The sequence below is a fragment of the Nestor notabilis genome, unplaced genomic scaffold (genome assembly GCF_000696875.1).
Source record: "Nestor notabilis isolate BGI_N333 unplaced genomic scaffold, ASM69687v1 scaffold15210, whole genome shotgun sequence".
Classification (NCBI taxonomy): Eukaryota; Metazoa; Chordata; class Aves; order Psittaciformes; family Psittacidae; genus Nestor; species Nestor notabilis.
In genome coordinates, this window is record NW_009909865.1 from 8,628 (window position 1) to 19,737 (window position 11,110).

The window sequence follows — 11,110 nt, forward strand, 5'->3', positions numbered from 1 at the left end:
CCGTATCCCCTCCTCCCTCCCTCCCCAGATCTACCAGAAGATCCCAAGCACAGACCCATCATCCAACAAGACGCAGCAGATCATCGCCTCCATCCGCGCCATGAGCTTGCCCAGCGGCCCCATGGCCTCACGCCACCACTACTCCCCCATCTACCTGTCGTGCGCCATGCTCCTGGCCGCCCTGAGCTGGCAGTATCTCAGCACCATCTCCAAGGCCACCGAGGACTACGTCCAGGCGGGCGAGAACTGATGGGCAGAGGTGGGCGGGGGGAAGAGATGGTCGGATATAGGCAGTGGAGGCAGGAGGCTCCTCGTCCCCTGCCGGTGGGGATGGCCAGGCACCGGGGTGCCACAGGGCCTGGGACGGTGATGAGGACGGGGCACCGGTGAGCTGTGGCCCTGGGGCAGTGGTGCCAGACCCTGCTCCTCACCGCCCTTGCTGTCTGCTTGGATGGTTACAAACACTAATTGGAGTCTTACTGCTTGGGGTTGAAGATTTGTTTTCCCTTCTTTCCTGTTGGATGGTTTCCCTGAATCTTTATTTTTGGTTAGGATGGTTTTAAATAGAAACTCCAGTTGCCTCTTCCCTTTTGCTTGAGATGTGAGACACCTTTCCAGCTCAGAGCTGAGAAAAAACACCTGGATTTTGCCTCCCCTTCTTAAGCAGCCTCTTCCCTGTCACCTCTGGTGCCTGCTCCATGCCGGAAGGATGCTGCTTCAGCTGGGAGAGCAACATGCTTCCTTATGCAGGGAAAAAACTCTGGCCACCTTCTGGCCCTTTGCCCAGGCTGGTTGACACCCTGCAGCCTGCGAACAGAGGTAATCTTTACCTTTTTATTCTTGGGCTGAAAGGAGGCTGACTGATTGATAGGCTCAAACCAACTCCTTTTAATGTTAAATACATAGGAGGAGGGATGCTCTGTCCACTTCAGTGTGCCCCCACCTGAAAGCCACGTGTTGCAGCTTCACTGCCCTCTAGCACATAGCGCCCCGCACGTGTGAAGCTTCATGCCTGAGCATGGGGAAGTGGTTAAAATGAGAAGGGAGCTGCCTGCATGGTCCTGAGCTAATAACCCCATGCCTGAAACTCCACTGCAGGTGCTGGGCTCCGCAGCACTTCTTCAGCCCAAGGGCTGGGAGCAGCACCCTCCCAGCAGTGCTGGGTGCCTGTGCAAGGCAGGAGGGTGAGGGTTTGCACCGTACTATCCCTTGTGGGATGTTCTTTGGGGGGACCTTGGTGCACTAGCCACCCTGAAAGGCAGCAGGGATCCCTGCCATGGGCTCAGAAGGCCTGAGCCACAGAGATGGACAGGGTGGGGTTCCCTGGCCCACTTGGCTCTGGCTTGGGATGACGCTTTGGGTTAGAGTGATGTGCAAGCTGTGTTTTAAAACACATCAGCATGGACTTTCTTCAAGAGGAAACAGCACTTTAACAGCAAGTGTTGGTTTCCTGGGGTGGATTTTTGTTATCAGGGTCCCTACCCACCCCCCAGTAAAAGCTGCTTTGCCTTTGTGAAGGGAAGGACAGCCTCTATCCTGGTGCAGGACAGAGCTGTTTACACAGAGCAGTTTGGTGCCTGTGCAAGGCCAAGCCCCTGTGGCCTGACTGTTACTCAGAAGGAGGACCCCTACTCCACAAGTACCGTTGTAGATAGTTTTAAGCTATTGTTGAGAAGAAACTTGCGGTAGCTCTCTTTGTGCAGCTTCCCGTCTTGTTGAAATTAAAGTTTTCTTTGGGAAAAAAAAAGAGTTTGGTCATTTTTTCAGCTGTAATTTCACACAGGCACTTCCCCCCCATGCCACAAGTTGCAAGCCCTCCGCTCAGATGAGACGCAGATCATAGAAGCACAGAATGGTTTTGGTTGAAGGGGCCTTAAAGCTCACACAGTTTCAACCCCCTGCCATGGGCAGGGACACCTTCCACTAGAGCAGGTTGCTCCAAGCCCCTGTGTCCAACCTGGCCTTGAACACTGCCAGGGATGGGGCAGCCACAGCTTCTCTGGGCACCCTGTGCCAGGGCCTCAGCACCCTCACAAGGAAGAACTTCTGCCTAAGATCTCATCTCAATCTCCCCTCTTGTCAGTTCAAAGCCATTGCCCCTTTTCCTGTCCCTATATGCCCTAGTAAAAGGTCTCTCTCCAGCTTGCTTGTATGCCCCTTTAGGCATTGGAAGGCTGCTCTAAGATGCTGCTCCTTAGAGCATTACAGTAAAGCTTTATTTGTCAGCCCAAAGGAGTAATTTTAACCAGAGTGGGAGACAGCTAAAGGTCAGAAAGCTGACTTTTCCTGGGCCTTGCACTGCAGGCAGCAGAAGCGGCAGAGCCTGGGGCTGGAGCCATGCTCCCCAGTGCCTTGGTGCATCCCCACAGCCCCTGTACCAGTGTGCAGAGATGCTGGGGGCAGCCCTGGCTGTGCTCTGGTCCACACTGAATCACTTCACCCACCACCAAGAGAAGGCAATTCCCAGGGGCTGCTCAGGAATCAGCACAAGCCCAAAGGAGTGGCTGTAGCTGTGCTGTCACCAGCATGGCCCGAGGACACGGCTGGCACTGACCACACTTAAATGAAGACAGTGTGGCTTCCACAGTGCACAGGAGTATAGTTTGTGGTCAAGAAGAAGCAACCAAGGGCCAGGAGACAAGAAAGTGGAGAAATCATTTATTGGCACAGTTGTTCCAATCACATACACCACAGCTCTGTCTCACTGGTGAGTAAGCAGAGGTAAGGGGCTATTTTACAGTGCAAGGGAGAGCCTGCTTCACATGTTCCAGGCATGTAGCCTCAGCTCAGCAATATACTTTGTGCTTTAAAAGAAATGCTCTTTCACTACATTAGTGTCAGCAAATCACAGGATTCCTCCTACATGGCTATTACACCTCTCCCCGCAATAAAAATAAGGATGTTTTCTTCTTCCTTAATGCCCGTGCCTCAAAAAGGAAAGAAAAAAACCTTCCACTGTGTGCAAGTTAGCAAGATACCTCCAAGCATCTGCATGAGCTCCCTGCAGCAGACCTGGGGAACATCCTTCACCCCTGCTCAGCGTTCAGCACAGGTCATCCCAAAGCACCACGTCAGTGTTGGGTCCAGCACCCTCACCAAGGCATGACCCCGCCCTGCACACCAAGCTGCAAGTAAGTGGTTTGCTCCTTCCATCGTGCTCCTAGATGCTTGCAGGATATTAGATCAAAGGCTCGTGGAGCTCCAGCCAGGCCCTTTCTTAGGATCAATAACCCCAGACTACAGCAGAAAAAGCAGATAAACAGCTGAGGAAAAAGTGGTTTAAAAAGCAGCTGAGTGGATGGAGCAAGTGATGCACAAAGGACTTATTGCAGGCAGGAGGGGGCCTTAATGCAGCTCCCGCCAGAGCCAGCCCCACATCAAGTTCATCAGTACATCATCATTAATAGCTCTAAGTTTAACCAGTTCAAGGCACCTGCTAACATACCCTGATTATTTTGGGCACCAACAGTCAGAACAACCCAGCCAGGGGTGCACACATTACTCCTGGCCATGGCTTCCCAGCAGGGTCCATCTCCACCACCCCACCAAGTCCCTAGTCCCAACGCAAAGCTACTGCTTCCTATCCTCCCGGTAACAGACAGTGCTGGAAGGGGTCCAGGCTAACCAAGTATCATGGCACAAGAGGCCAACAAGCCCTTCAGCAGTCCTTTGAGTGGGTAATGCCCCATAGGTGCAACCCAGCAGGAGCAGAGGGGCTTGTGAAGAGCAGATCCACCTCCAGCTCCACCATACATTAAAAAAAAAAAACAAAAAAAAAAAAAAAAAAAAAAAAAAGATAAAAAGCTTTAATAAAGTAACCTCAACTATAGTCTTTTAGAAAGGGGGGCTCTGCACCCAACCCACTATCAGTTAAAAGCATCGGGGACTCAGGGTTATTTGTGGTTTGATCAAGGTTACATCCTCTTCCAGTACTGCTCCGTCCTGGGGATACCGGCCACAATCTCTGACTCGATGCCACAGTGGTCCTCTCCTCGGAGGATCTTGAAGAAGCCTGAAAGCAAACAACAGCACCAGTCAACATCCCCATGGTGCCAAGGAGAACAGGGAGGGGGTTCCCCCGGCAGCATCCAGGGTGCCTCACCGTTGTCCCCCCAGTCGGTGTTCCAGGAGTTGGCAGCCAGCCAGTAGGGAGTGCCGTTATCCACGCCCCAGCCCAGGAGCCGGATGGCGTGGCCTCCAACCTGCTCGCCGGACACGTGCTGGTAGACCCCTGCAAGGCAACACACCAACATGTCAATGGGCACTGTGCTGCTGCGCCTCAGAGCGCCCACAGCTTGAGAGACATTGGGTTTCAAACCCCACCGACAGGCCAAGAAAGTGGGTTTGGTTAAAACACAGAATCACACAATGGTTTGTGTTGGAAGGGACCTTAAAGCTCATCCAGTCCCAACCCCCTGCTGTGGGCAGGGACACCTTCCACTAGAGCAGGTTGCTCCAAGCCCCTGTGTCCAACCTGGCCTTGAACACTGCCAGGGATGGGGCAGCCACAGCTTCTCTGGGCAACCTGTGCCAGGGACTCAGCACCCTCACAGGGAAGAATTTTTCTTATATCTAACCTGAATCTCCCCTCTGTCAGGTTAAAGCAAACCTGAAGCTTAGTGTAGAGTCTGAAGGAAGGACTGATGCTCTGCATCACCTCAGCACACAGGACACCCAGATCCACTCGGCAAGGGGCCCAAACACAGCACATCCCAAGCAGCTCAAAACAGGGAACTGGGGTCTGCATCAGGAGAGCCACCTGCCAGGATCTTACCTAAAATCCCAGCTGTTGTTCCAAACCCTAGCTGCACTTCTGGGGGCTCCCCACTGGGGTTTCCTCCCTGAGCCAGTCCCAAGCTCCTATCCCGCTTGCTATAAACCAACGGATAAGGGAGATGGTATCTTGTTCCCATGCTCTTGTAACACCAGATACTCCAGTAGGAACTTGAGATCTCTTTTCAGACTTGAGTAGAGGGACAAGAGCCACAAAAGATGGATTCTATGGATGTATTAGGGAACAGGGCTCCCTGCAGTCTCAGTGTTGATGCTCACCAGACTTGTACATCAGGAAGTCCTCATAGACAATAAAAGCTCCTTCCACTGGGCCATTCTTGTAGATCTCAGCCATGATTTCCTTCTCACTGTGAGGGACACCATAGGAGGTGATGCCTAGGGAGGAAAAATGTCTCACCATTAGTATGGCATTGTCAGGCCACAAAGATCTTGGGATGGCTGGAAAGAGGGCTCAGCCTGCCCTTGCCAGAGCCCTTCTCCAGTTAAAGCCTGAATTCAAACCCAGCTGCTCCAGAGGCACTGACACAGCCAAGCACAAAAAGTGGGCCCCAACCATCCCTCCTCCAGAGGGAATGATTTAACCCGAGTCCTGTTCTGTACCTGAAGACCTGTTCCAGACAGCTTTGGTAGGAAGTTTTCTCCTTGTACATCCCCATTTCCAAACCAACCCAAATTACTCGAAGCCAAGACAAATCCCCCAAGAAACAACCAGATTATTCTACATGTATAGGGTTTGCTACCAAGAAGTAAGTAGGAGGTGGCTCCAACACCAGACTCCCCCACGGCTCAGCACCATGCTCTTCAACCAAGGCATGTGCGCCACATGGACACAAATCAGTTCCCATCTCAGTTGAGCCTCAGCAAATACAAACTGTGCATCTGCCAGGCTTACGTTTGCTGCAGGACCACCCATCCCTGAGGGCACAGAGAATAACCATCATAAACCAGCTTAGGAAGAGGTCCAACCCCACCAGCCCCCCTGGGAACAGCTCCGGATCCGCTGTGCATCAAGCAGTGCTGGAGGCCACCCCTACCGTAGTGCTTGTCCTCCTTGTACGAGGGCGAGTAGCCGGGCTCGCAGTGCCGGCTGCACCTCGGGGTATCTCCTCCCTCCCCAGTGCAGGGTGGCCGGGAGCCGTTGACGTGGTGCTCACAGGGCGGGATGGAGTAGGGACGGCAGCCTGTCGAGGAGAGACAGTCGTGAACTGGCTGTCCCCAAGTACCCCTGTCCAAGAGCCATGATGGAGAAGGCACCAGATGCAGGGTCCTTAAAGCTCACACAGTTTCAACCCCCTGCCATGGGCAGGGACACCTTCCACCAGAGCAGGTTGCTCAAAGCCTCTGTGTCCAACCTGCCCTTGAACACTGCCAGGGATGGGGCAGCCACAGCTTCTCTGGGCACCCTGTGCCAGCGCCTCAGCACCCTCACAGGGAAGAATTTCCTCCTTATATCTAACGCCATTCTCCCCTCTTTAAGCTTGAACCCATTCCCCCCTGTCCTATCGCTACAGTCACGTGCTAACAGAAGTCAGGGGTTTCCAGTCTGGAAGTTACTCTTTGAGGGAGAAAACATGTCAGGAAGACTCCTGCCCTCATCCAAAGTCTATTGAACCAATCAAAACCCAGCAACAAAAAATTCACAGCCTGATTCATTCCTACTATGGAAGCAGAAGCCTTGCAGGGTTGTCAAGCCTGTCTGAAGTGCTCCTTTCCTGGATGGGTCTCCTGCCACTAGGTGCTGCTCAGGAACCCTTGTCCCAGCAGTTTACCAGAAGGAGCCATAGATGGGGACAGGAGCAGCCTGCATCTGGGATAGCAGAAATGTTTGAGCCCACACCTGAAGGGGGGAGCATCTACAACGATTCAGACCAGAAGAGAGGCACCATGAAGGACATGAACCTGTAACCAAGCAGAGGTTCTCTTTGCTGTCACAAAGGTATCTGCCAGGACTTACCCACATGGGAATCGTAGAGACCCCCAGACACGAGGCCCCTCTCTGTCCAGTACCTCCATGCTCCAGAGGGGTAACCACCGTTGCACCTGGAGAAAGAGCAGCAGTTCCAGCTCCAGCCTGCTCAGAGCCACCCCTTTTGGGGGAAATGGAGCCACCTTGGGACGGCTGAAGGGAAGCTTTTGGCACATTGAGTCGCTGCCTTCCCCAGGATTTCTAGGCTTCAACACACCAAGGCTTCAGGGCAAGAAGAAGCTAAGAGCACCCGTGCCTCCAAATCCCAAAGCAGTGGTGCCTCCTTACTGGGTTCCTGGGTCAGCCTCTGCTGTCAGGAGCAAGCAGAAGCCACACAGTTTGGAGACCCACCTCCCCACCCTGCTCTCCACAACTGCAAAAGGCTTGTGCCAGAAAACCAAGGCTCTGGAGCTAGGCAGCTGCCACCTCTGTTATGTGCTTGCCCTCCCTCCACCAGCCATCATCGTCCACTGCTGCTGGGGGTAGGATGTGGCCCAGAGGGACTTCCCAGTCCATGCAGTCACCTTTATGTTCCCACCTAACTCCAGCATCTACAGCACACACCACTAGTAGGGCTGCCTGCTCGTGGGAGACCAGGAACCACAGAGTAGTTTGGGTTGGCAGGAACCTGAAAGCTCATCCAGTCCAACCCTTCCAGACACCTTCCACTAGAGCAGGTTGCTCCAAGCCCCATCCAACCTGGCAGGAAGACAGGGCTGAAATGATCAGCAACTCCAGGTTGTGCTCCTGCTCCTCCCACCCACCCTTCAAGTGCACAAGAACCAAAAGCAGCTCACCCCATGCCACACTCGAAGCCGCAGCACGACAGCAAGTCCTCCGCTGAGACCTCCACGCTCACCTTGGCGTTCGTGTGAACACAGATCCTGTCTGAAATCGCTTCTACAGCGCCAAAAGCCTGTGGGCAGCCCCCAAAAAACCCAAGGGAAGACCATTAGAGCCAGCCATGGGAGAGAACCCAGGCAACCTTCTGGCAATGACTACAGCAAGCATAACCCTGGCTAGGAGAAGCCCACCGAGAAGCCCAGACACTGCAGGATCCCCTCACATCCCCCCACTTATGCCATTCAGTAGCAAACTCAATGGCATTCTTTTTGTCCAGCAAACTCTGTATCAACATGACTTCAAACTGCCCATGCTCTTACCCAGCAAGAGCCACAAGATCCCTGGTCTCTTATCTCGCTGATGGTAGGGCAGTTAGGCCACTGTGTCCGTGAGTCAAAGGTATCGGGCAGCTCCATGTCTGCAGCGAAATCCACCCTGGAAGTGAGAAGAAAGAAGTCCTGTTATTGGAGCACCAGTGTAACAGGACTCGGTGTACAGGACTCCCCAGCCTCCTCTGAAGGTGACCTGGAGGACAAGGGCTCTTGTTTGCTTAGAGAAAGAGAATAAATACTTCTGAAGTCCTCAGACCAGGTCAGCAGCTCCTCCAGTGTTATAAGGTTCAAGGAGTACGACTGGTCAAGCATCTTACAGAACAGAGGATGGATGTTCCCAGCCCTTTTCCGCATGCTTCTGTGCTTAATTCCATGCATGATGCCCACCAAGCTCTGCCAGGAGATCCTCATGCACCCCAGACACACCAGGAGCATCCACACAAGCTTTTACAGGGTGCTCATCTTCCTCTCCCAGCACTCACCTCTCGGGGAGCTTGGGCCCGCCCAGGAAGGTGCCGCAGAGCTTCTTCACATAGCTCATGTCAGTGTTGTGGAAGTTGTGCCCTGCCTGGAAGAGACACAGGGAAATGGACATGACTCTTCACAGCCACCAAGTGCATTGCTGCGACCAGCCTGGTGCTCAAGATCTCCCTCAAACCCAACCAGTGTCTGACACTTGCCACAAAACCCAGGGGCCAAGAGCCAGGCTACCTACAGACACGGGACACAGCCCCTTCCCCAATGACTGCATCACGACCAGCAAGCTAAGGTCCAACTCTGGGCTTTGGCCACTGTAACCTGGCTGAGGAGGGTTTGGCCAGGTCACCAACACATCTCAACGCTTGCTGCTTGTTTCCAGCCTACCAGAGTTTCCTTCTCTTAGCATTGCTCCTACTTTACAGATTCATCAGTGCTCTGCTCCACAGAGGAGATCCACAGTTACTGTCACCATGGGAATCCCTGACAGCATCAACTCACTGGAGAAGGTAACTGGGACCAAGGCTGCTTTGAAGCAACCACCATGCTGAGACTCCCAAAGCTCAGCTATGGAGTCTCACAAAGAGACTGCTGAGCAATGCATCCAAATATAACGTACTCACCTTCCAGGTGGTGTTGAGCTTGTTTATGTGGTTGACCAAGTCGCTGGAGAGAGGCGGGTAGTGAGGAATGCTGCGAGCATTGGCGAAGGCCACCAGGACACACAGGATGGACACGGACGGCCACATCTTGGCTATAGATCGGGACACTCCACCTGCAGCCAGATTTGGGCATCACTGGAAATCCTCCCAAGATGGGCTTGGACCCAAGGCTTGGCAGAGGCACCATCGCAGCACCACGTGGGAGGATAAAACACGTGGCTGCACGAAGTCCCTCTCAATCCCGATTTACCCCAAAGGTCAGGAGAGACGCAGGAGCAGACTAATAACCCCCTCCTGCAGCTCAGAAGAAATCAGACAAGGCAACCCTGCTTGCTGACCACTGCAGGATTAGGAGCAGCAGGGAAATATCTTTTGAAGCAGATCCAAGGGATTTGGAGGGTATTACAAGCTGTGTTTACTTCCACAAAAATGGAGAATACGGACTAGGAGAAGAAATAAGCGAATTCCACCTCCACATCAAACTGCAGCCCCAGGGACTTGCTAGCCCCTGCCCTAGTGGCTGTCCTTCTTTCCTCTGAGGATATCACTCCAAATCACACTCTTAAACTCTATGGCCTCATGTTGGCCAGCCCATTGCCCTGGGTACCCTGATTGGAGTCACAGGGGTAGCGATCCCCTGCCCATGGCCACACGCACTGGAGCTCCCTTCCCACTGGGGCTTTTCATGCGGGAGACTGTGAAGCTGCACCCTTGGCACAAGGCACCAAGCAAGTCCCCCACACACAATGTGGGGAACAGAGATGCAGGGGGAAAATCCAGGAGAACAGCCAGAGTGGACCACAGCCACCCATGCAGAGCCACGGGCATCACCCAGCCCAAAGATGCTCCATGGCTCGGTGGTTGCTCTACTCTCCTGCCTCCTTTAACCTAATTCACATTAAATTGCCTAACCCCAATTTAACCCCCTGTTGAGAGATACCAGTTATTTTGCTTAAGTAAGTAGAGTTATTTAGCTGAAGTAAGTAGGGTTTAAGCAGCAGCTTTTCCCCTAGCAACCCCAACACCAGCAACTACCATTCATTCCACATCCCCACACCCGACTTGGACACACAGCCTGGCCATGAGCTGCTGAATCCCTGCAAACACACCAGGGCACCCTGCTCCAGAACCTCCCAGCTCCCCTTCCACCAACCGCACGTCCACCCCAACAAGCTCCAACTCAAAACCTCTGACATTCCACAGCAGCCTGAACAGCAGAGACATTTAAGCTTTAATTCCTGCTCATCTCGGCGAGCTGAACATGCGATTCCCTTTGCAAGCCTGGGTTTAAGCCCCCCGGGGCAAACACGCCGGAGCAGCCGGACATGCAGCTCTCGGCAGCAGCACTCCAGCCCCGCGGCCACAGAGCCGGCCGAGCCGGGGCAGGGATGGGGAGATGCACACGTACTTCCTATGCAGGCTGCCGCCACCTACTCACAGCCAAGTTTAGCCTTCCCAAAGAAGAAAACCCAGCAGGAGTGTCCTACTTTCTGCCAGCAACAAGCCCAGGCGGCTGCAGCTAACTGTATAAAAGGGCTTTCTTTCTTTCTTTCTTTCTTTCTCTCCCCCTCCTCCTTCCACCGACTGGACTTTGCCAACTTTATTGCTGTTCTTTATCGGTTTTTTCTTTATTCATTTTCTTCATTTTCATTCGCCTGTTCTGAAACCAGATTTTGACTTGGCGTTCAGTGAGATTAAGGACTCTGGCTACTTCGTACCTTCGGTCCCGTGTAAGGTACATATTGAATAAAAACTCTTTTTCCAGTTCCAGGGTCTGATACTTTGTGTAAGGACATCTTTTCTTCCTCGTGGAGCGCGCATGAATCCAATTTGCGACGGGATTGTCTGAGAAAGAAGATTTTTATATTTTTGGGGGTCAGCAGGATGCTCAGCCCAAATGCTAGCTGAGTTTCAGCAGCACGAGGGTCCTCCTACCCCAAAATCTCACCTCTTTGAAGGGGTTTCTATTTCCTTGCTTAGAGGTTTCTCACAGACAAGGGGCTCGCTGGCATTGCTGGTGTCCCCGCCATGCTGAT

The 11,110-nt window shown here is 53.2% G+C and overlaps 2 protein-coding genes across 2 annotated transcripts in view; one reads left to right on the forward strand and one right to left on the reverse strand.

Moving 5' to 3' along the window:
• The window catches only part of FDFT1 (farnesyl-diphosphate farnesyltransferase 1), a 5,338-nt gene extending 5,017 nt beyond the window's left edge, over positions 1-321 (forward strand). Inside the window, exon 6 of the mRNA XM_010023383.1 lies at positions 29-321. Within this exon, the coding sequence (XP_010021685.1) occupies positions 29-250 (222 nt within the window). The 3' untranslated portion in view covers positions 251-321. The remainder of the gene's footprint in view (positions 1-28) is intronic.
• Positions 322-3,791: 3,470 nt separating this feature from the next.
• CTSB (cathepsin B) lies at positions 3,792-9,185 on the reverse strand. The gene is made up of 9 exons (XM_010023392.1): positions 9,036-9,185; positions 8,418-8,503; positions 7,924-8,038; positions 7,558-7,676; positions 6,749-6,834; positions 5,829-5,975; positions 5,053-5,169; positions 4,103-4,231; positions 3,792-4,012 (listed from the first exon to the last, which is right to left on the reverse strand). Exons 1-9 carry the CDS (start codon positions 9,159-9,161, stop codon positions 3,915-3,917), a joined length of 1,023 nt encoding a protein of 340 aa, XP_010021694.1. The 5' UTR covers positions 9,162-9,185; the 3' UTR covers positions 3,792-3,914.
• Positions 9,186-11,110: the final 1,925 nt, after the last annotated feature.

Excerpts from the sequence above, each read along its gene's own strand:
- CTSB (XM_010023392.1), bottom strand. The coding sequence starts at position 9,161 with ATGTGGCCGTCCGTGTCCATCCTGTGTGTCCTGGTGGCCTTCGCCAAT. Across the intron at positions 8,504-9,035 it reads AGCTCAACACCACCTGGAAG|GCAGGGCACAACTTCCACAA; the intron begins GTGAGTACGTTA and ends TGTCTCTTCCAG. Across the intron at positions 6,835-7,557 it reads GGCTTCGAGTGTGGCATGGG|GTGCAACGGTGGTTACCCCT; the intron begins GTGAGCTGCTTT and ends CTCTTTCTCCAG.